The sequence below is a fragment of the Lacerta agilis genome, chromosome Z (genome assembly GCF_009819535.1).
Source record: "Lacerta agilis isolate rLacAgi1 chromosome Z, rLacAgi1.pri, whole genome shotgun sequence".
NCBI lineage: Eukaryota > Metazoa > Chordata > Lepidosauria > Squamata > Lacertidae > Lacerta > Lacerta agilis.
Genome location: NC_046331.1, coordinates 8,686,283 through 8,710,435, shown reverse-complemented (window position 1 = coordinate 8,710,435; position 24,153 = coordinate 8,686,283). Strand labels below are relative to the sequence as shown.

General features: G+C 44.9%; 1 protein-coding gene across 1 annotated transcript; it reads left to right on the top strand.

The window, feature by feature from the left end:
* The first annotated feature begins 53 nt into the window (after positions 1 to 53).
* On the top strand, positions 54 to 24,153 carry PHF19 (PHD finger protein 19). The gene is made up of 14 exons (XM_033138220.1): positions 54 to 233; positions 1,203 to 1,284; positions 4,115 to 4,210; positions 5,403 to 5,503; positions 7,282 to 7,430; positions 10,750 to 10,845; positions 11,111 to 11,179; positions 12,816 to 12,936; positions 16,583 to 16,650; positions 17,027 to 17,197; positions 19,353 to 19,428; positions 20,971 to 21,056; positions 22,082 to 22,177; positions 23,738 to 24,153. The coding sequence occupies exons 1-14, from the start codon at positions 54 to 56 to the stop codon at positions 24,087 to 24,089; spliced, it is 1,743 nt and encodes a 580-aa protein (XP_032994111.1). The 3' UTR covers positions 24,090 to 24,153.

The window sequence follows — 24,153 nt, the reverse complement described above, 5'->3', positions numbered from 1 at the left end:
AAATAAATTAAATTAAATCTTTCATGTTCTACCACCAGCGTCCACTCAGGGTCATGGAGAGCGCCAGTGTTAAGCCTGTACTTGCGGGCAGCAGAGATGTTGAGCAATCAACGGTGGATACAGTCGCCAAGAACCATAAAAGGCGCCAAGAACTGATGCTCAAGCTGACGGAAGGACAGAACGTCTTGTGCTGTTGGACTGATGGGCTCTATTACCTTGGGAAGATCAAGAGGGTAAAGAAAGTGTTTTTGTTTTTTTAAATTTAAAAAGACTTTGTTGGAAAAAAAATAAATCATTTTCCTTAGACAAAGAAATGCTGGGTCCTATTGTCATGGAGGGTAACAAAACATCATTTATGCTCTTGGGAACATTAGCAAGATCTTCACTTTTTGTTCATACTCTGCACAGGGTGTGGGCAAATCAAATAAATAAAATAATAAATAATAATATTTTTATTTATACCCCGCCCTTCCCAGCCAAAAAACCGGGCTCAGGGCGGCTAACATCAATTAAAATCACAGCAAAAGAAACATAAAAACGATCAATTTAAAATAACAGATTAAAAATACAAATTTAAAAATTTCAATTAAAACTGCAGGTCTCAATTTCAAAATAACCCACCAATAAAAGATGAAGCATAAATATTAAACAGAAACCAACCCAAAGGCCAGGTGGAACAGCTCCATCTTGCAGGCCCTGCGGAAAGATGCCAAATCCCGCAGGGCCCTGGTCTCTTGTGATAGACTGTTCCACCAAGTCGGGGCCAATAATGAGACGGCCCTGGCCCTAGTTGAGGCCAACCTAGCGTCTTTGTTGCTCGGGACCTCCAAAAGATTATTATTTGAGGACCTTAAGGTCCTACATGGGACATACCAGGAGAGGTGGTCCCTTAAGTACGAGGGTCCTAAGCACCTTATATTGCTGTTGATTTCAATGAGAGGTTGAGAACACGTCAATCATCGTCCCACTGAAATCTCAGAGCAAAGTGAGGCAGTGAGGAGAGGGTGCCAAGCCAATGTAAGAATGAAGTGAGTGGGGTGCTTGTGGGGCATCAGTTTTCTGCCCTCCATGCCCACCAACTGAAGTAATTGTTTCATTCCACCTCATTATTGTACCAGTCTTGCTTGGGTTAATATCTTGTGTGAACCATTGGTTCCTAACAGTTTCTCTCTCTCTCTGCCCCCTGGTTTCCGTATTTGCAGGTGAGTGGTTCCAAACAGAGTTGCCTGATGACCTTTGAAGACAACTCCAAATACTGGGTCCTTTGGAAAGACATCCAGCACGGTGCGTGAGTCTGTAGTCCTCTCTGGGACTTCTGCATGGGCCCAGCCTACATGCTGCTGGCGGTGGAACAATGGAGGGGGGGGGACCCTGAAGTGTGGGAGCAGAATGTACCATGTTAAATTTCAGGGGTAGGTGGGTGCCATTTTGAAACACACAACAAAACTTCCTGAAACAAATGGCTCTACTGCAGAGCCTTTCCCTGATGTGTTAGGTTTGAGATATACTGGGGTTCAAGCCCAATGCCCTGAGCTGCCTGGAATGGCCAAGAAAATCCAGACATCCACCCACCCACCCACCCCTCATTGTCAGCAAAACAGGATGTTTATTTAGGTGTTCCAATGCTGGTGTGACACAACTGACGCCATCAGCAAGTAGGGAAAGAGTGGATAGCACATCAAATATGAAAACAGCACTTACAAGCAACGGGGCAGTTATGTCCATGTATAGCAATACTTTCACCTTCAACTAAATTCTAATAGTTTATCTATGAGTCATAACATTAAGTTTCTAGCTTCCCTATCTCTTGGCCCTACCACAGCTTCTAATAACAATCCTTTGCTTACGTCCTGCTCCATCTTTCTCCCATGGTACTCCTGTAAACACAACCTTCACATGCCAACCTTTATTTGCTCAGCTCAGCGTGGACAATACTGAGCGGGAATGGTCAGACTGGTTATAAGGCAATTTCCTGTGCTCCCAACTTACAGGAGTTTTTGATGCTAGAACATAGGAAGCTGCCTTGTACCAAGTTAGGCTATTGGTTTGCCTAGCTCAATATATTATTATTATTATTATTATTATTATTAATAATAATAATAATTTATTTGTACCCCACCCATATTGTCCACACCGAGTGGCAGCTGCTCTCCAGGGTTTCAGACAGGGAGTCTTTCCCCATTTTGGGGTTTTCTTGCTGGTGCTTTCTGCAACATGCCATTGATACAACAATAGTGTAATAGTGGTACATTTACTGGCCTGGCCACACACCATTCCTCTTTATTCTTTCCTGTGCAATGCTTCTCCAAAATTATTGCATTGGTGTCTTATGAAGAGACAGCTCTTGCACCATAGCACAACAAAAGCAAGACAAAACCTGGATTTTTTTATTTTGCTTGACAAACACCTTTCTTTCACTTTAATAGTCCTCAGATATTTTAACAAATAGTGCAAGATGAAAATGGCTTCCTGAGACAGCAAGTCTCTGCTGAACCAGAGCTAGGTCCTCTGACTTATCTCAAAGCTTTTCAGCCAGATACTATTATCTTTTGTTGAAAGGAACAATATCATAGAACCTCCTGGAACATTTTGCTACATTCCTGTTGTTTTTCCTACAGATGTGAAGTTTTTTCTTTCTTTTCTAAATTGATATTCCTGCAATCTAGGCTACAGACTAGATAAATCTGGAATGTCTGTGGTATGAAAAATTACAGGGCTTCAGCAGGAAGCTGTGGGCCATGGCAGACCTACCATATTTTCCGGCGTATAAGACGACTGGGCATATAAGACGGCCCCCAACTTTTCCTGTTAAAATATAGAGTTTGAGATATACTCGACCGCAGATTCTCCACCCGGCGTATAAGACGACCCCCGACTTTTGAGAATATTTTCCTGGATTAAAAAGTAGTCTTATACGCCAGAATATACATGTACATTTAGGGGTCCCTGAAGCAACCAGCAATGAGGTCTGGGTGACCACTGTCATCCTCTTCAATGAGGTTGTTCCACGACTGCTCACCACAATTTTTTTTTTTTTTTTAAATGTAACTACTACATCTTGGATTTTGATTAAATTTGCTGTGCTGGATTATCTCACATGTTGACACCACTGGTGTGAATAATTCCCACACCCCCGTGCCTCATAGTTTTAAAGTTATGGGGGTATGAAAATTAGGAAAATGTTATATATATACATGGTGCCTCGTAGAATGATGAAATAAAACATATAAAATACCACAGTCAATATAACCTTCTATTTTAGATGCCTATGAAAGTATGTACTACATGGAGCACATTTCACAAAACTCATTTTTTCTAATTTTTCTAGCAACAGTTACATACAGCTTCATCATATGAGAGCTTATAAAGAATAGCTTTGAAAAATTCATTTCAGCTTTACATCTCGTGCTAGGCATTCTCAAGCACAGTTTAAGTGCAGCAGTAATATTGGGTAACACTTCAGTTAGGTGTTGCTCACATATAAGCTGAAGACTCCCTGCGCATTGAATTTCAGATGGCATCTTTTATTCTGGGTTCTGGGTTTTCCTAATGCAAGGTCATTGGATGGTTGCTCATGAGTAACCAGGCAAAACTCCAGCCGTTCCTTTAGTAGTTTTATTGTGCATACTATGTACAGTGCAGAGCTTAAAAGTTCATGTCTGTATCAACCGTCTGCAGAATCAGGGAGTGGCCCCTTCCGGTTCTGACATTTAAACACTCCTGACTTTCCCCCAAAGAATTAAGGGTGCTGATAATTGTTATTCCCCTCCTAGAGCTACAGTTCCTAGAGTCCCCTGTGAAAGAGGGGTTGATTGCTGAACCACTCTGAGAATTGTAGCACTTCCTGTTTAAAGTGGCATCACAGTGCTTTATGCGTGTGAATGTGGCCTGCATATAACCACCCCAATACCATCATGAGCAGAAAACTCACCACCGGCGTTATATAAAAAGTATTTCTGGAGGGGGACCCTGATATAACGCTTTTTCATCTTTGTATATGAGGTGGAAATCTCCCACCTCCAGTGACAGTAGGATTGGGCTTCTAGAACCTCCACCCTTTCCCCAAGATTTTGTGGCAATTGGTGCTGACATTCGTCTTTGTCCTCTTTTCCAGCTGGCCTCCCTGGTGAAGAACCAATGTGTAACATCTGTCTGGAAAAGACAACAGCCCCCCTGAATGACATACTGATATGCGGGAAATGTGGACTTGGTAAGAAGAATATCCTGGAAGTTCCACCACCCTGTGTTAGGGGCTTGGGGGGGGGGGTGAGGCAGAAAAAGGCAGCAACAAGAATGCCGTTATCGCTCAGCAAGCTTGCTGTATCATTATTAGGTCGGCGGGAAATCTCTTTAAAAAAAAAAAAAAAAGCCCTGCTCTCCAGATCTAAAAGGTTCCTAGAGTGGCATATAAGATGATCTCCACCCCCCCCTCAGATGCCCCAATTTGCTTTTTTCCTCCTCCCTCCCAATACCTTTTCCTTTCATGTTATGCACTTTAGTTTTCTTTCTGTCATGGTGACTGGAAAGCAAGCTTCCCCCAGCTGCTCTTTGCTTGATGGATGGGGCCAGACTGCCCCCCCCCTTGCCTCAATAGGAGAGCAGCCTCCAAGTGGCCCTTAGATGGCTGCAGCCTCCTGCTGGTGTCAAGAAGCTTCCCTGGTGGACATTTTGCAGTTCTTTCCTTTGGTCAGAGCTTGGCAGTGGCATGCTGAGTGACATTCCTAGGAACATAGGAATCTTCTTAAGCTGAGTCGGATCATTGGTCCATCTAGCTCGGTATTTTCTAGTGTTGACATTTCCTGGCCATGGTTTTCCAGGGTTTTGGAATCTCTCCAAACCATACCTGGAGATGCTGGGAATTGAACTGAGGACCTTCTGCATGCAAAGCAGGTGCTCATCCACTGAGCTGTGGCCCTTCTACAACATTCATGATCCCACAGTAAATGCAGGAAGGGGTTTGTCTCAAATGTTAGTCCCTGCAAATAAAACTCTGCTGCTCAGCCTCACAGTTAGACCTCTTCCCAAAATGGTCCCCCAGATTTCATGGCCCTGTTTGCAAACAGTGAATCAATCCACTGTGTGTTGGATTGTTCCAGTGTTCAAGGACTGAAAATTTCTGTTAGGGGTGTGTGTGTGTGTTTGTTTGTTTGTTTGTTTGTTTGTTTATCATTCTGTTGCCTGACATTGTAGCCTAGGGGTTACAAGATTGCAAGAATCCTGAGAACTGTAGTTTGCCCGTTGCAGAACTATTAACTCCCAGCACCCTTTACAAGCTACAGTTCCCAGGATTCTTCGGGAGGGGAGCTATGCACTTTCGATGTACGATGTGATGGATTCAGCCTAGTGCAACCCTGTAGAAAGTGCTCAGCCTCTTGACATAGTTGCGAAACTTTCCTTCTCAGGTTACCACCAGCAATGCCATATCCCAGTGGTGAGCAGCAATGAGAGTTCCTTGGAGTCATCTTGGTTCTGTCGGAGATGCGTCTTTGCCCTGGCTGTACGGGTGAGTGATAGGATTCAAGGAATGCTTTCTGCTAGCTCTCATTTCGGGAACATACCATCCTTTGGCAGGTGCTTCTTTATGGATGCCCCTCTGTGAAAACATAGTAATTGCTAGTGTTGGATCAAACCTAGTGTCCTGTCTCTGCCAGCGGACAGCCAGAATATTATTTTTTATGAGTCAGATGATTGATCCATCCAGTTTAAGCTTTTGTTTATGCTGGCACAATTTCTTCAATATATCTCTCTCTTTAATTTATGTATTGATACGTATTCAGAGATATACAAAATTGCATATCCATCGCAAAGTATCATTTTATAATATACTGATACAAACAGCTACTTAATCTATAAAAGAACGTGGGCAGAAAGAATCAAAGACAAGAACTAGGAAAACCTAAAGAAAGAAAACAAGAATGGAGATTAGAAGTGTTAGAGAAAGAAAAGCAGTTTCAAGCAGGAATCCTTCCTAGCCCTTCCTGGATGTGGAACCTTCTGCATGCAAAGCAGGTGCTCTTGTCAATGAAATATGGCTGTTCCCTTAACAGTAAACTAAGGGTTCAACCTTCATGGTTCTGAATTAAATAAAAGCATAGAGGAGAGATCTACAGATGGCTGCTACCCACCATGGCTGTGCTCTGCCCTCCAGAGTTGGAGGCAGTCAAGCTTCTGAATTCTATTTGCTAGAAACCTCAAGGGCAGGGAGAGTTCTCTTGTACTTGATTCTGGCCCACTGGTTTCCCACAGGCATCTGGTTGGCCACGGTGAGAACAGGATGCTGTGCTAGATGGGCCATTATTTTCTTGGAGCTGCCTTGTTAGATAATCGGCATCCCCCCACTTGCATGCGACCAACTTGCACGCGACTGCATATACTCCAACCCAAAAACGCCAGGAGAGAGCTGGAGAGTCCTTATGGCTCATGAGGAAACCCTCCCCAGGGCTGGAAGAGGACATCAGAAGAGACAGGAGGTGCAGTGGGGCTTTGTTTATGTTGCTCAGCCTCCCTGCCTAACAGCTAGCACGTGGGGTAGCTCAGCAGCAGCAAACGCTTTCCTGTACATCCTCCAGCCTCCAGCCAGCCCCCGAGCTTTAATTCTAGTTTTGTTATTTTTTTATATACAATTGAGAGAGTGCAGCAGAGAGGGCGTTTGGAGGCTTTTTAGAGGGTGCTCCCCAGTTACACAATTTTCATTTATGTGTGTGAGAGCCCAGGACGTAACCCCCACATAAGTGGGGTAGTTGCCTGTATTGTCAACAGTGACTGGCAGTGGTTGTCTTGGGGTGGATGGGGTCTCTCCCAGCAACAACAGGAGATTAAGGGGATTGAACCTGAGACCTTCTGCATGCAAGGCAGATGCTCTGCCAACTGATCTACAGAATGTTTCCTCCCTCTGACTGAGTCCCCACCCCCTTACACCCAGACCGATGAAGACAAATAACTGGATTTTAATAGTTCTTTATTGCTGAATCTTCCTGTTATGTCAGCTCCTTAAGGCGCAGGTGATAAACAACAATTCTTTCTACTCAGCTCTCTGAGCAAATCTTTACTCATAACTTGTGACAGCCATGGAAAGTTGGAGTGACGCTGAATGTTTCTCCCCAGTGGAGGCACAGAACCCCACAACTCACTGCTCACTTTTCCCCAGAGTCATTCCACCATCGGCCCACCCCAGCTTTGCTCAGCGTCCTGCCCCCTACCTCCTGCCACCATTCATCCTCTAGCACCTGCCAGTCCCTTTTTTGTGTGGTCTGAAGCTCTTGCTGCTTTTTGCCTCTGCAGAAGGGTGGAGCCCTGAAGAAAGGCACCATTGCGAAGACGCTGCAAAGGATCAAGATGGTGCTGTCCTATAACCCGGAGGAGTTGGAATGGGACTCTCTCCACAGAACCAATCACCAGCAGTGTTACTGTTACTGTGGCGGCCCTGGCGAGTAAGAGAACCTGAAACGAAAACAAAGGTGGCACCTAGGAGAGGGGGGCACCTCTGAGGAGGTGGAGCCTTCTGAAGACATCTGACAATCGGGAGCAAATCTATCCTGGCCTTTTCTTCTTGGGGGGGGGGTCTTCCTTTGGAGATTTAAGCTCCTGAATCATGTGGTGGTCCACATCTCCAGGGGTGCAGATGCAAGCTTTAAAATGTGTGTGTCTTGCACAGCTAGCTAGATAGAGAGGCTTACCTACACCACGACTGGGAAATGACTGGCCTGGGGTCCTGTGCGGCCCTCCAAGCCTCTCTGTCTGGTCTTTGAGACTCTCTCCAGGCCACACTCCTTATGGGCCCTGCTTTGCACTCCCATTGTGTTTCTGCCTGGCTGGAATCATAGAGTCATATAATTTGTAGAGTTGGAAGGGACCATGCAGGTCTTCTAGTCCAACCCTCTGCGATGCAGGAAACTTTTGCCCAATGTGGGGCTCAAACCCACAACCCTGAGATTAAGGTTCTCATGCTCTATCGATTGAGCTATGCCCACTTCAACCTGCTTTGCAGAAATATAAATCAGTTAAATTGCAGGTGAATAGTTGACCAGTTAAATTAAATAAGTTACAGCAGTTTGCATGTTTCTTGGCTTTTAGATGAGGCATGTGTGTGCCATTGGCTTAGAAGAGGCATCCCTTGTTGATAGATAGATAGATAGATAGATAGATAGATAGATAGATAGATAGATAGATGAATGCCTCTTTTAAGATGGTGCTTACCGTCTGCAGTTTTTCTGACTTGCATTAAATTGGGAACACCTCATATAAGAGCCTTACTGGATCAGGCCAATGGCCCATTTAGTCCAGCATCCTGTTCTCACAGTGGCCTACCAGAAGGTCTAATGGGAAGACAGCAAGGCACGAGCACCTTCTTCATTAATTCAGAGTTCAAAGTAGAACTCATGTAGCTGAATATTGGAAGGCTCAAGACAGATAAAAGTTGCACACAGTAAAATTCTGGAACTCACTCCCACAGAGTGCAGTGACCCCCCACCAAGTTAGATGGTTTTAAAAGAGGATTAGACAAGTTCATAGAGGAGATGACTATCTTTTTTTTTTTTTATAAGAATTTATTAGCATTTTTCTATAACAACATATACCCACACCCACACCTACAATTAAACAAATGCAAAACAAATAAAACAAATACAAACAATGTCAAGTTATCTTACTGCATCTTTCTAAAAAAAAAAAAAATTTCTATTTCCATATCTTGACTATGACTTCCCCTGCCTTTTCACCTTCGATTTTATATCCTTAATCTACTTTATAACCATTTCTCCTGAGAAAAGAAAAGAAAATTAAATTCAATTGTATAATTACATTCAATTTATATCTTCAACATTTTGCTAAGAATACATCGTCATAATAATACCTCGTCGTAATTCTTCTTCACTTATTCTTATCGATTTCTTATCTTAATCTACATCTTAATCTTAATCCATAAACTTAATCCACTAAAATTCACTTTGCTTATACTCCACCTCACAGATCTTCACAAATCATTCACATCAAGTCTATCTCTTCTATCCTTAAGACCACTGCTAATAACATAAAAACTTGAAATATCTCCTTTCATGTTCGAATAAAAAATATAAAAAGAAATATTGTTGACAGTATTCGCCCTCCGATTTCAATTTACCATAACAGGCTACTTTAAATTTTACTTAATGCTTCACCCCACACCCCCTCTGTCCATTATTCTTCTTCTGTTGGCATCAGCACTGAACTTCCATGTAGCTTCCCTCTCCAAACGTCCACAGATCCAGGCACAGTCCAAACCTCTCCTTGCCACGAGTTCAGGGGTGTCCATCTCATCATCCCTCAGCTTCTTCGGTTCTTTGTAGCATTCCTTTTCTTCTTGTAAATACCTTAATTCTCTGTCCCTGGCCCCCGAGCTCACACCTCGGGGACTGGATATAAAAAATCTTGACGTCGCCTTGGGGCTGCCACCCCCAAAAAGCGAATTTCTTCTCCGAAGTAGCTCACTCATTTCTCTCCATCTTTCCATCCACCCTCTCAGCTCCTTGGCAAGGCTTTCTTCCAAAGTGTCAAAAGTTTTAAAAGCCTCCTCTGTGGGCAATTGGTTCCATTTCAGACCCCCACACAAGACTTTGACTTTTCTACAAAGCAGTTCCACCTTCAAGGCAGTGAGTCTCTGTTCATCTGTTAGTCCAGAGTTCAATACCAGTTCAAGGATGAAGCCCAACATACTGGCAGAGGAGGAGGAAGTGGGTATCATATTTCTACTCCTGCCTCTTTGTTCGTCGCCATTTTCCTGAGCTGGAGCACAAATACCGCAACTTTAAATGGAGATATTTTCCTCTAGTTAACTTCCCCAAAAAAGAGATTGCCAGTCTCATGTGTCAATTTTAAATACTTTGTAACCAGTTCTGTAGCAGTAGTCACTCAAATTGGTTAGTTTGAGCTCGAAGGGAGGGAGGCAGGCTGCCTTTCTCCTTCCCCCCGGATCGTTCCGAAAACACGAATTCTAATCAGATTCTTTACTCACGACCACCGGGTTCCTTTAGCTCCATTCTTCAAAGGTAGAACTTAGACGCTCACCGCGGGCTTTGTCGCCGCATTTGCATCCCGGTTGGGGCATGTCCCCGAAGCCCGGCTCCGTTTTCCCTTCACCCCCACTCCCCCTTTACAGGGGGGGCGAGGGAAGGGTTCGGAGCCTCCACGGGCGCTGCCGGGGAGCCCAGGGTGCGGGACGCTCTTCCCGCACCCCAACCGGAGCCCCGCTTTGCGGTAGCGGGGCTCCTAACCCCCGGGATGGACAGGGCGCTTCGGACCCGAAGCAGCCCTCGACCACCCGGCGATTGCGTCGCCGCCGGAAGTCCATAGAGGAGATGACTATCAATGGCTACTAGCCATGATAGCTATTCTGTGGCCACTGTGAGAATGGGATGCTGGTCTAAATGAGCCATTGTGCTGATTCAGGAGGCTTTTCTTACATTCTTCTGACTTAATTCAGACTTCCTCAACCTGGTGCTCTTCAGATGTTAGACTACAACTTCCATAATCCTTGCCCACCCACACTAGCTGGGGCTGATGGTAACTGGGAGTCCAACAACAACTTGAGGGTACCTGGTTAGGGAGGGTGGGGTATTTTTTTTTTTTTTTTTAGCCCAAAGGCTGCAATTCCTCATCAGCATCCTTCTGGGAGACACATGCTAGTACTGTAGTGGTGGTGGGCAAACTTGAGTAGGGAATACTCCACAGGTGTTGCAACCCTCACCGTTCCAACCAAGTTTCTTTCCCCTCCAGGTGGTACCTGAAGATGCTGCAATGCTACCGCTGCCAACAATGGTTCCATGAAGCCTGCACACAGTGCCTTAGCACCCCAATGATGTATGGAGACCGGTACGTCGTCCCCTCACCTTCTTTGAATTGCTGTGTTGGGGTCCCCCTTCTGAGGGAGGCTTGGAGGAGGATGACAAAGGGAAGAGGGCCTTTCCGGTGGTGGCTCCAATCTGTGGAATGTTCTCCCCAGCCTGGCACTTTTACTGACCTCTCTCTCTCTCTCTCTCTCTGCTTCATACCTGAGCAACACCAGATACAATGCTGCTAATCTGAGTTAAAGAAAGTTCTGTTTGTTCATGTATTTGTTTCGTTTCTTAACTTTCAGGTTCTATGTTTTCTGCTGCTCGGTGTGTAACCAGGGCCCAGAATACATCAAACGTTTGTCTTTGAGATGGTAAGGCTAAGGCAGTAGCACACTCTCAGCGTTTATTATTGTGATGGAAATCAGCTGTGTATAAGCAGCAGTATTTATTTTCTTTTCTTTTTAATAGAACATTTTATTTGTAGTGAAATAAATACGGTTCCGACAAAACTTGTAGAGCGGTGGGTGGGCCACCCTTGCTTGGTTCTATAAACTCATCCCGAGTGCTCCCCCCACCCTGTACAAAGCATTATTCAGAAATAATGCCCCCCCTCCACTAAGAGAGACAATAACACAATAAAATTCCAAACAGTAACAATCAATTGCACACTCATTCAAAATGAAACAAAAACTATTTAGTTTAATTAATTCAACAAAACTGATGAACTTCATCCAGTGGTACTAGCTTTTCAAAGCTTGATAGTCATTTTCATCTCCAGAGATCTGGTACTGCTGCCTTGCCTCTTAACACCCTCCTAGGTACTCCCACTGGTCCCCGTGGAGTACTACTCACTTTTGGGAACCCCTGCTACAGAGTGTGACATGCTTATATCATACATACATACATACATACATACATACCATAACATACATTTTATTTATGTGCCACCTTTCTGCAGTCAAACCATGCTCAATGTGCCTTACAACATGCAAAAATACATTACTGCAACATAACAATAGTAGTCATAAACAGTAATTAAAACATCAAAAAACATAAATCACAATATCTTTTTTTAAAAAGATCAAAAAAAAACCTGTGCACCCGCCCTCCCAGGCCAGGTGGAAAAGACCTGCAAGGCAACAACATATAAGAAGAAAACTGATCAGGGACACTGTCAAATAACTAGATCATTGAATGCATTGCCAAGGCTTCAGCTGTATGTGAAATGGCCTCCTCATAAGTAAGCATGAGCAGCCAGAGATCTACATTAACTCCACTTCTATTTACATTGTTGATTTACAGGCACTTACCGAAATGACCATGTTTTGTATGAACTCTTAACAATCCTTCTGTGTTGTGTTAGGTGCTTGGAAAGAGCCAAGGTGCCAGAGATGTTCCTCTGGAGTCTTTCTAATGGGAGGCAATTTGTAAACTGGCAGCGGTAAAGAACATGGCAATTATGCAAGGAGCAATATCTCCACTGCATTTAGGGATGAGGGAGAAATTCGATTCAGGTCTTGTTTAAAGGTGGACCTACCTAATCCACGCTTTCCAAAACAAAATGGGAAGTGAAACACTACCACTCCTCAGAATTTGCTCTGCTCTGAAATTTGCAATGCAGCTCTCTAGCCAGGTAACATGTACAAGAATTCATACGCTGGAAGAAAAGTGTGGTTAAGAATGTACATGTAAGTGAAAATAGACTCCTGGAGCTACAATCTCTCTGGGAACAGAGGTTGGCTGCTAAACCACTCTGGAAGTTGTAGCTCCGTGAGAGGAATGGGGGCCTGCTAATAACTCTCAGCGGCCTCAACAAACTCCTAGGATTCTTTGGCGGAAACCATGACTGTTTAAAGTGGTATCACTGGGCTTTAAATCTATGGTGTTAATGTGGCCTTAATCTAATATCCGCATAGTATTTATGCAAGCAAAATCAGGATGAATGCTCTGTGAATGGATCCTCTGCAGGAAATCTTGATCATTCTGTTTCCTTTTAACCATGAACAGGGTGGACGTCGTGCATCTTGTACTCTACAACCTGGGTGTCCAAAGTAAAAAGAAATACTTTGACTTTGATGAAATCTTGACCTTTGTCAATCAGCACTGGAACCTTCTGCAGCTTGGGAAGGTAAGTGGCAGGGCTGTCAAACTATTAAAAGCAGGGCCGTGGAACTGGTAGCCTTCCAGATGTTGCTGGACTACAACTCCAATAACACCTGGACTTTGGGCATGCTGGCTGAGGTTGATGGGAGTTAGAATCCATTGACAATCTGAACGGTCTGAAAGTTCCCCACTTCTGCCTTGAAAGGAGCAGGGTGACAGAGTCATTGAGAACTTTGCTCGGTTCCATTTACGACAGGAGTCAGCAGCCTTTTTCAGCCGTGGGCTGGTCCACCATCCCTCAGACCATGTGGTGGGATGGACTATATTTTGAAAAATAAAACAAAGTGAAAGAATTCCTATGCCCCACAAATAACCCAGAGATGCGTTTTAAATAAAAGGACACATTCTACTCATGTAAAAACACCAGGTAGGCCCCACAAATTACCCAGAGATGCATTTTAAATAAAAGGACACATTCTACTCATGTAAAAACAGGCCGATTCCTGGACTGTCCGGGGGCCGGATTGAGAAGGCGATTGGGCCGCATTCGGCCCCTGGTCCTTAGGTTGCCTATCCCTGATTTACAACTTCAAAGCTGGAACCTGGGCTCCACCTTGTGGTCGTAATCGGGATGTTCACTGGTGGAAGTATATATGTTGCCATTTCAATTTAAAATAACCACAGTTTGAATAAAAAATAGTAAATAACAGTAAATGCTAAATTAATATTTTTTGGGAAATGAGGAGCTGTGTGCTGTTCGGGTATTCAGAATCTCAGCTTTAAAAAGAAAAGTCGCTAGCCCTCAAGGAACCAAAGAATAATGTCTGGCCACGCTTCAAGAAACCTCAGAAGCCACTTGCAATACCCCTGTCCCTTTCAGCTTCCATCGGGGGCAGGCTTGCAACTCACTGCTTGAGCACATGCATTGCATGTAGAGACATTTCCAAGTCCAGTTGAAGTTTTGGGAAGACTTCTGTCTGAAACCCTGGAGGGCTGATGGTACTCAGTATCATACATTGCAAAGAAAAAAAAAATTGGGAAAAAATATATAATGAAGTCAAAAAAATAGTCAAATACTCCTTTAAAAAAAAATCCTGAAATATTTTTACGAGGAATCTTGGGAGATGAAATAAAAGAAAAAGACAAATGTGTATTAACGTATGCCACAACGGCAGCGAGGCTGCTGATGGCAAAAAAAAATAATTGGAAGAGTGCAATAATACCAAATTTGGAAGATTGGCAAATAAAATTATTAGGATATCAGAATTTGGCTAGAAAAATAGAAGTAAAAGGAGTGACAAACGAAGCAGTAGAAAGAGATTGGGAATCTTTTAAGAACTATATGGGAAACATAGTAGAAAGAGCCAATCTTCTAATAAATATATAAGTGGGTCTCAAGAGTAAGTTAAGGAAGAAGAAGAAGAAGAAGAAGAAGAAGAAGAAGAAGAAGAAGAAGAAGAAGAAGAAGATTAGGTATACAAAAAAAATATAGTTAGTACAAACCGCAATAACATGAAGGCTGGAAGCTGATATTGGGGGGGGGGGCATAGATTGTCTTTTGTTTTTGTTTTTCTTTGTTTACTGTTTCACACAAAACTTTATGAATATATGTATAAATGTATTTTATGTCTCTTTTTTGTAATTGTTTTAGAACTAAATAAAGCATATATATATATATATATATATATATATATATATATATATATATATATATATAATCATACTGAGCTAGATGGGTCAATTGTCTGACTTTTCATAAGGCAGCTTCCCATAGCCATGATGTGGGGCCAGGAGGGGGCTTATGCAAAGCCTTGCCCACCTAGGCCCCCTTAGCAATATTAAACTCTTATTGATTTTTAAATTGTTGATTAAAATAGTAAGGCTTCAAATGAGCTAATAAAATATCACGACCAGGCTGGCTTATTCCAGTACTCACCAGCAAGCAGGGGAAGGGGCCAGTGCGTGGGGGAGGGGTGGGGCCTGATGCCAAGGCTGGGCAAGTAAGGGCGCATTAGCTGCTTGACGCTCCCCTGCCCACCTGCCAGGGTGCTGGCACCCAAGTGAAGAGACCCCCCCCCCCTGCCTGGCTTTGGGTAGGAGGCAGTAGGGCACCAGGATTCTGTCAGAGCATCATGCCTCCTTCCCTAAGCTGGGCAAATGCTTCCCGGGCTTGGGGAAGGAGTTGCGATGCTCTGTCAGGGTCCGAGAGCCCTCCTGCCTCCCTACCTCCCAAAAGGTGATGGTACTGCAGGCCAATGCTCTCCCCCCCCCCCAAAAAAAAGATCACTGGTTCTAACCATGTCTACTCAGAAGTCAGCAGGACTTCCCAGGTATGTAGGGTTAGGATTGTAGCCTTAGTCACGACCAGCTTTAACTGGGTTGGGGCCTATCACTCTTGGATTTTTGCTTATGCGACGGAACCCCTCTCTAATTCCACCTGTTACTATTTAGTTCTCTGTGGTGGCGTGCCATGTACTCTTACACACCCACCCCACCTGTACTTCGAGGTCCGTCTAAACTGCCAACATTTCCCCCCCTCCACTACTGGGGTCCAGTAGTAACAAGGGTCCTCCAATCAAGCTACTGTGGCTGGTTATAGGCTTGGCTCTAGGCTACAGGGATGTAAAGTCCTTTTGGCCTATAGTCCAGGGATTCACTCACATTTGATCCCTCCCTGCTACTGTTACCTCAGCTCACAGGGCAAACTCTGTGGCACTTCTAGGCTTTTAGTCCCAGCACCCCTTCTTAGTGTAACTCCAGGACCTAACTTATCACCCTGTAAGTCTTTTGGTCCACTTCTCCGAGTTCACCCTCTTTTGAGCCCTCCTATCTTGCTGGATCAAATAATCGACGATATGTCTTGGCACAACAAGAACAAGGCTTTATTTTTCAACAAACATAACAGTCTTAATATTTCTTCTGTTTACAAGCTTAGTTACGATAGAGCATATCTTCCTTCAGTTGAACATCATCATCTAACGGAGTGCAACTTAACTCTTAACTCCCTGGGGATACTCCGAAGCCCTTAACCTAGGACCAATCCGTTACAGCTTACATCCAGGTTTTGTTGGCTGCCAGCTCCTCTGAGCCCCGCTGCCCAACATGGCCAATGATCAAGAATGACGGGGACCCACAGAGCCCCTTAACCCTGACACCTTTCTGGTGCTGGCCCTGGTCCTAAGAATTCCCTCCCGCGGAACATAGAAAGCTGCCTTCTGCTGCTTCAAACCAATGGCCCATCTAGCTCACCACTGTCTACACTGACTGGCAGCAGTTCTCTGGGGTTTCAGACGCGGAGAGGCCAGGGATTGAACCTCCAGCCTTCTGCATTCAAGGAAGCTTCTCTTCCACCAACGTGTCTTTGGCCCCTTTAAATGGGCCTTTTCTTTGTTCCAGTCTGCTTCTAATCGATAATGCACGTCCTTATTTTTAAACTAGAAGCTGCTTTTTTTTGTTTTATAAATTACTCCAAACTGTCTGAAATGTTTTATGCTGGCTGCTGGTCTGGAACAAGTTGTTTGTACTTTGCTGTCTGAGTTTTAATACATGTGTTTTTATGTTTTAAATGTTATGGTGCAGTTTGAGGAGGGCTGCCTTGAGAGGGCTTCTGACCCTTTAAAGCATCATTTAAAAAGAAATTGAAAATAACTAAAGTAAGTTCTTCCTCTCAGCTGAAGAACACTCCCGTGGCAGAGAGAGCCCCCCACATCCTTAACACACTAAACAGCTACAAAAGCAGGTAAGAGTAACAAAAGGGCTGTTTCTCCACATCACTTTTATTGTGTTCCCTGTAATCAACATCTTTTGGGAAGTCATTCCTGATGTCAGTTCCCATTTGGTTGACCTGGAGGTCGGAGTTTGGAATGGAAAAAGGTGAGATAGCCATCGCATGGAGACTGACAAAAGTCTCGGAAAACCATTTCCCAAAATGCTGCCAAACCTGCAAGCAAAAAGCTTTTAATTAAAAGCACAGTAGACATTACAAGTGCTAAGAACGTTTTGCCAATCTGCAACCGGGCAGGATGGCTTTAAAATTGCGTTTTCTTGTGGGGGGGGCGGGAATCACTACCAATTGAAAAATCAATACCAAACTTTTACTGTCTGCTGCCTTTCAGATTTCTAAGTGGGAAGGAAATCAAGAAGAAGAAGTGCATTTTCCGATTGCGGGTCCGGGTCCCACCAAGCCCACCAGGCAAACTCTTGCCAGGGAAGGTCCCAGGGCTGGCTGATGATAAACCTTCTGAACCGAAGAAAACGGAGAAACTCAAGTCCTCCCACAAAAGCAGGTCTGCACTTGAGCGGGGTGAAGCTTGTGACCAGAAATGTTTCTCATACATTTTTGTATCTCACTCTTCCTTCAAGGAGCCTTCTGAAAGACTCCGTGAGGTAGGCTAGGCTGAGAAATGACCACTGGCCCAGGGTCACCCAGTGAGTTTTGTCGCCCAAGGGGGATTTGAATCCAACTTGTCTAAGTCTAGTACTCCTAGCAACTACACCATACTGCCAGGCAACAGAATGAGTAAGCCAGCCCTCCCCCCTGCCTCCTAAAATCTAGCAGGATGCTTTGTTCTATGTAAAAAATATTTATATACTGCTGTTCATTAAAAGCTTACAACAATTGCACAGGAAACCATACAGTTAAAAAACAACAACATATAACAGGTTCACTGATGGCAAGCGGGGCCAGGAAATTTGTGGACCATTTTGTGGGGGGAGATCTAACCCAGCCCCGCCACCAGCACCACTCTCGCCCACCTCTTCTCGGGCTGCAGATGCGTGGAGGCCGTCAGCGAGCCTCCAGTCGACGCTGCAGCCAGGGCCGAAGAGGTGGAGACGGAGGTGGAGCTCAGCTGGCAGCGTCCCCACCCGCCCCTCTGCACCCTCCAGCTGCCCGCCGCACCTGGCCCTGCCCTGTGGAGCGTGAGGGGCACAGGAGGGATCTTTGCGCCAGGGCGCAAGATTTACTTAAGACAGCCCTGGGAAGAAGCAGCTGCAGAGATACATCACTCAGCCCTACCTGTTGAGGAAGCCCCACTGCCGCTCTGGCTCATGCCGGAGGGGTGGGGGGCTTCTTTAAATGGGTCAGTTGAGGCACGGGAGCCCTTTTTGTGCTTCAGCTGAGCGAGCCCCTTTGGGCCTTCTTTAAACTGGGAGATCATAATGGGGGGGAGAGAGAGAGGGAAGGGGAGAAGGGAAGGAGGAGGAAGGGAACTCAGGAAAGAAGAGGCTTAAACAACAGGGCAAGGTTTATTTCATTGTTTTTTAAGCTCAGAAGTAAATAACCCCATGGGGGAAAGGAGGCTCCCAGCACCTACCAGCCTGCTTGTAAGGGAATCTCATGGCATTGTAGGCAGAGGAAAGTTCCTGCTCTGTATTTTGCTGCCATCTGCAGGATGCAATATATAAAAGGAAGAGCAACAGACAAAAGCATTCTCTGGCTTCGAATATTATAGTCAGGGCAAATATTCTGAACCAGTGATTACGATGTGGATTTCAAACCAGTTTTCTGTTATCTATCACTATATTGCCCCAGCCTACAGGTGTCCCATTCCCTGTGTTTACTCTAGGATCATGAATGTCAGAGAAAGGCCACAGCTTAGTGGCAGAGCACCTGCTTTGCATGCAGAAAGTCTCAGGTTCGATCCCTGGCATCTCCAGGTTGGGCTGGGAGAGAATCCTTGTCTGAAACCCTGGAGAGCCGCTGCCAGTTAGTGTCAAACAGAGATCAGCGACTGGTGCTGCTCCCAGGTATTCTTGGACTTCGACTCCCCTCAGCCCTACCCAGCATGACTAATGGACAAGGATGATGGGAGTTGGAGTCCCACAACATCTGGAGAGCCAGCCTTGGTGCTTTTACTCTGTCACGAGAATAGCTACTACCCCCCTGCTTCCAAACTTAGACTCCCTTTATGTGTATTCAGTCGTCAGCATTATTACTGCCGTCATTTTAATCTTACTAATTAGATTTCTTACCTGCCTTTTGCCCTAAGGTCCCAGGGTGGGTCACAGCAATTTAAAAAAACACAATAGTATTTTTACTATTGCAAATTACAGTCACAACAGTAGGGTGCACCCTATATATATGTTGAAGGCCAGGGTAAAGTGGTGTGTCTTCAGCATATGATGGAAACTATGTAATGAAGGTTCCAGCTGCACCTTTGCGGGGAGGGAATTCTGCAACTCAGGGGCTGTTGCAAAGAAGGCCCTGTCAGAACTTCTGAGGGTGGTGGAAGTACTAAAAAGGTCTGCTGCCTGTCAATCACAGCAGCTGCAAGGATCTGTAGGGAAGGAGGTTATTCGGATACGCAGAGAAGGAATGGTGCAAATCTTGCCATTTTGCCCAGCTATTATGGAGGTGGGGAAAAAAATGAGAAAGCAACCAGCATGGGAAAGAAATACCAAAAACTTTACATAAATTCTTTCAATATTGTTTTTCCACAGTTCGACACAGCACAAAAAGAAGAAGAAGAAGAAGGGGGGAAAGTCAAAGTTTCTCTTGGAGGATGCGATTCCCAGTGTTAGTTTCCTTATTTTTATTTTTGAAGAAAAGAAACTGCCCCTCACTCTGCTGTAGATTTCCTGATTTACTCAAATCAGAGTGGTTGAATAATGGTTTTCTTCTTCTTAGCAGCAGCTGATGTGCTTGGGCTGTTCACGGTGCCAGTTAACCCTTCCCTTTCCCAAAGCACCTCACTGCATTTCCACCCCAACCTTGCCCTGCTTCCACAGTCAGTCAGCATTCCATGACTATTGAGCATGCTTAGTCCTCATTATACTTCAGCAGGGCTCTATTTGGGCTGCATAAAAACAAGTGGAGCCTGCAGTAAAATGTTGCAGCGTGGAGTGCTTCTGTTCAGTGTTCCAGTGACTCCGTTCAATTTCTTTTCTTATCTGGTGCTCCATTCCCCTTGCCTTCCAGCACTCAGACATCATTCCATGCCTACTCAGCACGCTCATTTCTCACTGAGCTGTTTATGGGTTCCTCTTAAGATTCCCTCTCACCCAATATTTTTTCATACTTCTTCAAATCTTTCAGGTTCCCCTGAGCTTGCTGATATCTCCCTCTTGTACTGTTTTTGGCCACGTAAAGATCAGTGCTCAGAGAATGAGCTTGCTATTATTAGCAAACAGGACGGCGCCACCACTTTGCCTGGCACAATGCAGAATGTTGACAATTCAGCCCCCTGCCTCGAGGAGCTTACAGTCTAAAATTTGACACTGGAGATGACAGAGGGAGGGGTTGGAAGCAGGAGGCAAGCAGGGATGAATGGGAAGAACATGTGTTTGGTTTGATTGCATGTATGTGAGATGTGTTTCAGAATGGGATGGGGGCCTGTGTGCTTGCACCAGTGGCTTCACAAGGGTGGGGGGGGGGCTGAGGAACAATTTTAGGGGAGGCAGAGGCTTCAGAGCAGCAGTTGGCTTGCTTCTGTTCCAGGCTATGCAAACCTGCTGTTAAGGCACAAGGGGTGGAGGAATCTAGCTCAGAGAGAGAGAGAGAGAGAGAGAGAGAGAGAGAGAGATGACCTTTGGCCATGCTATACTGCTTGAGCACTGGTCAGGAACCTTTGGCTTGTGGGCCTGATCTCCCCCACCCCCATTTGGCCCAGCAGGCCATTCCAGCTAAGCTCTGTGCACCTACTGCATGCAGTGTCAGGTGTGAGGGCAAATAAAGACATGGCTGGGTCAAAAGGGAGGTTGCAAGCACCCACAAAATTCCATGCATAGTGCTTTGCATGCACAGCCAATCAAATTGTTAGTGTTTGCAAAGCTCTGGAAGGGCTGACTGTCAGCTGTTTGGTGGCAATTGCAGCAAACCATGCCTTTGACAATGTACACACACACAAAAAGTGCACCTGGTGACATCTGGATTGGCAAGTGGGCAACCCCATCCATCTGTTAAAATTAGCCCACGAGGAGGGAGGGAGAGATAAGCGTCCTGTCTGCTGTCCAGATCAAACTCCCCCATCTCTCTACTTAATAATATTGGTACCGGTATATATTTGTAATGGAGGTTTCTGTTTTGTCACCGTTCTGTTCTTCACATTCCGACTCTCAGACTGATTTTGCCTCTGCTTGGAGCACAAACCATCACCTGGCGAGCATCTTTGACTTCAATGTGGACGAAATCCAGAGCTCGAAAAGGTAACAGTTGTCTGCTACAGGACCAGGCGAGGCTTGGAGGGTGGCTATTGGGAGGCGGGGGGAGGCATAGCCCAGTGGAAGACCACATGCTTTGCTTTTACTTACTTTTTAAAACTTATATCTTAGCCTTCCTCCCAAAGGAGCCCAGGGCAGGAAAATAGACCCACAATTTAAAAGCAATCCCCCCCCCCAAAAAAGTTAAAACATGCATAAAACAATTGCAGTTTAAAATATCCCAGAAGCATTTATGATTAAGAATGTCATTCCTGGGTACCCAAGAACAGTATGATTGATGCCTTTGTATGCCACCAAATGCCCAGATAAGCATGAATGATTTCTAATAATAATAATAATAATAATAATAATAATAATAATAATAATAATAATAATAATTTATTTGTACCCCGCCCATCTGGCTGAGTTTCCCCAGCCACTCTGGGCGGCTTCCAACAGATATTAGGATACATTAAAATGTTACAGATTAAAAACTTCCCTGAACAGGGCTGCCTTCAGATGTCTTCTGAATGTAAAGTAGTTGTTTAGCTCTTTGACCACTGGTGGGAGGGCATTCCACAGGGCGGGCGCCACTACCGAGAAGGCCCTCCACCTGGTTCCCTGTAGCTTTGCTTCTCGCAGTGAGGGAACCGCCAGAAGGCCCTTGGTGCTGGACCTCAGTGTCCGGGCTGAATAAGGGGGGTGGAGACGCTCCTTCAGGTGTACAGGACCGAGGCCGTTTAGGGCTTTAAAGGTCAGCACCAGCACTTTGAATTGTGCTCGGAAACTTTCCTCCTGAAAGTTGATAATGATGGAAACAGGTGCATATCTTGCAGGAAGGCATTCCACAAATGGGGGAGGGGGTGGTCCATTCCCAGGTGAAAACTTGGCAAAGCAAGGTTTGCAGACACTTGTTCAGAAGCACTCTTTTATATGATGGTGGCATGCGCTATGTGACAGAACCTCTGCTTAAGCCATTGCTCAGTGCAGTTTGGCGGTTTCCCTGCTCACTCTTTCATGCTTCTTTCCAGCGGAAGCTCCAGCCATACTTTCTTTTCTGACGTGGATTCCACGGATGCTGCCAGTACTTCAGGTTCAGCCACAACCAGCCTGTCCTATGAATCAAGGTGGGAGGCCAGGGGCTATCTTCCGTTTTCGTTTTTTTGCATTCAGTGTAGGCTTGTCTGCTGTTTACTTTAAAGATGGTGCTTGACTCTTGCTGTTTTTATAAGCACATCCATCTGCCCATCGAAATGCAACATGTATATATGTATACGCACTTAACTTAAGAGTTACGCACTTACTTAAGCGGGACTCGTAATTTGGAATGGTTTTTAATTGATTCATTGAACGTGCAAATGGAGACCCTGTGGCCCTCCAGACACTTACATGTATTTATTTGTAGAAGTATTTCTAGACCGCTATTCTTGGAAACATATCAGAGCAGTTAACAGCAGTCATACATAAAACCATGCAATAAAAACCATATAACAATTTTTAAATGGGGGATCAGCTACCATATTTTTCGCTCCATAAGACACACTTTTTTCCTCCTAAAAAGTAAGGGGAAATATCTGTGCATCTTATGGATCGAATGGTTGTCCCTGGAACTGAATTGCCCAGGGGCCAAAAGAGGATCATGCTTTTTATTTTACAAAGAGAAAAGGGGGTGTTGAAAGGACCCCGCTCAGCAGCTGATCAGCAAGAGATGGGGAGAGGGATAAGAGTCCCAGCTCCCTTTCAGCCCCGCCCTCCTTTGTTGAATGTGCTGCAGAGGGAGGTTGTTTGTTTCCCCAGCGACATGTGACTGGCTGATTAGATTATCTGTCTGGAAACTGTAGAAAAGGCTCCCTTTCCTTTAGAAGCTGCAGAAATGTGAGTTGAACCCCATAAAAATGGGGCTTTTCCTCTTTGCTTTTCCCCCTTTGCAAAAGGAGCTTTGCTTTTCCCCCTTTGCAAAAAAAGCTGCAAAACTTTTAGCTGATCCTCAATAAACAGGGGTTTTTCCCCTTTGCAAAAAAAGCTGCAAAACTTTTAGCTGATCCTCAATAAACAGGGGTTTTTCCCCTTTGCAAAAAAAGCCGCAAAACTTTTAGCTGATCCTCAAAAACCAGGGCTTTTCCCTTTGCAAAAAAAGCTGCAAAACTTTTAGCTGATCCTCAAAAAAACCAGGGCTTTTCCCTTTGCAAAAAAGCTGCAAAACTTTTAGCTGATCCTCAAAAACCAGGGCTTTTCCCTTTGCTAAAAAAGCTGCAAAACTTTTAGCTGATCCTCAAAAAAACCAGGGCTTTTCCCTTTGCAAAAAAGCTGCAAAACTTTTAGCTGATCCTCAAAATAAAAAAAAAACCAGGGCTTTTCCCTTTGCAAAAAAAAACCCTGCAAAACTTTTAGCTGATCCTCAAAAAAAACACAGGGCTTTTAGAGGAGGAAAACCAGAAAAATATTTTTTTCTCTTGTTTCTTCCTCTAAAAACGAGGTGCGCCCTATGGTCCGGTGCGCCCTAATGGAGCGAAAAATACAGTAACTACTATGGAAAGATGTGTTCTAAATTTGGAGGGGTGATGGGAGCTGTAGTCTATCTGACGGCCCACAGAGTCCCCATCTCTGTTCCCAACCATCTGTCAGCTAAACAACCACAGCCGTAACTTAGCAACATCATTCTAATAATATTATTACGTATTACCTAGAAGGAACTTGGGCAGCCGGAAGCGTAAGCTGACATCCAAAAGCTACACAACTATTGAGACGAAGCAGAAATGTGCGGAGGGTCCCCAGAGGGCCACACCTGGCTGCTCCTCAGAAGACAGTGAGGCAACCGGTGGCCCAGATCGCCCAGAGAACCCCACCGAGGGTCACGCTTTCGAGAGCCTGAGTGAAGGCAACTCATCGTTCTCCTACCTCAGGTCGTCAATCAACAACTATTTTGGCGCCGCTGGCAGGCTGGTGTGTGGGGAAAAGTACCAAGTGTTAGCCCGTAGGGTGAACCTGGATGGCAAAGTTGAGTACCTGGTGGAATGGGAGGGCACGACCCCCTACTGAGTGTCTGGGGCGGCTTGCCCTTGAGAAAAGAAAGTGTTTTGGGGAAAATAAACTCAGAGGAGTC

Coding starts and splice junctions, on each gene's coding strand:
- PHF19 (XM_033138220.1), top strand. CDS start 54: ATGGAGAGCGCCAGTGTTAAGCCTGTACTTGCGGGCAGCAGAGATGTT. Junction 5,504..7,281: donor TCTTTGCCCTGGCTGTACGG/GTGAGTGATAGG, acceptor TTGCCTCTGCAG/AAGGGTGGAGCCCTGAAGAA. Junction 21,057..22,081: donor GAAATCCAGAGCTCGAAAAG/GTAACAGTTGTC, acceptor GCTTCTTTCCAG/CGGAAGCTCCAGCCATACTT.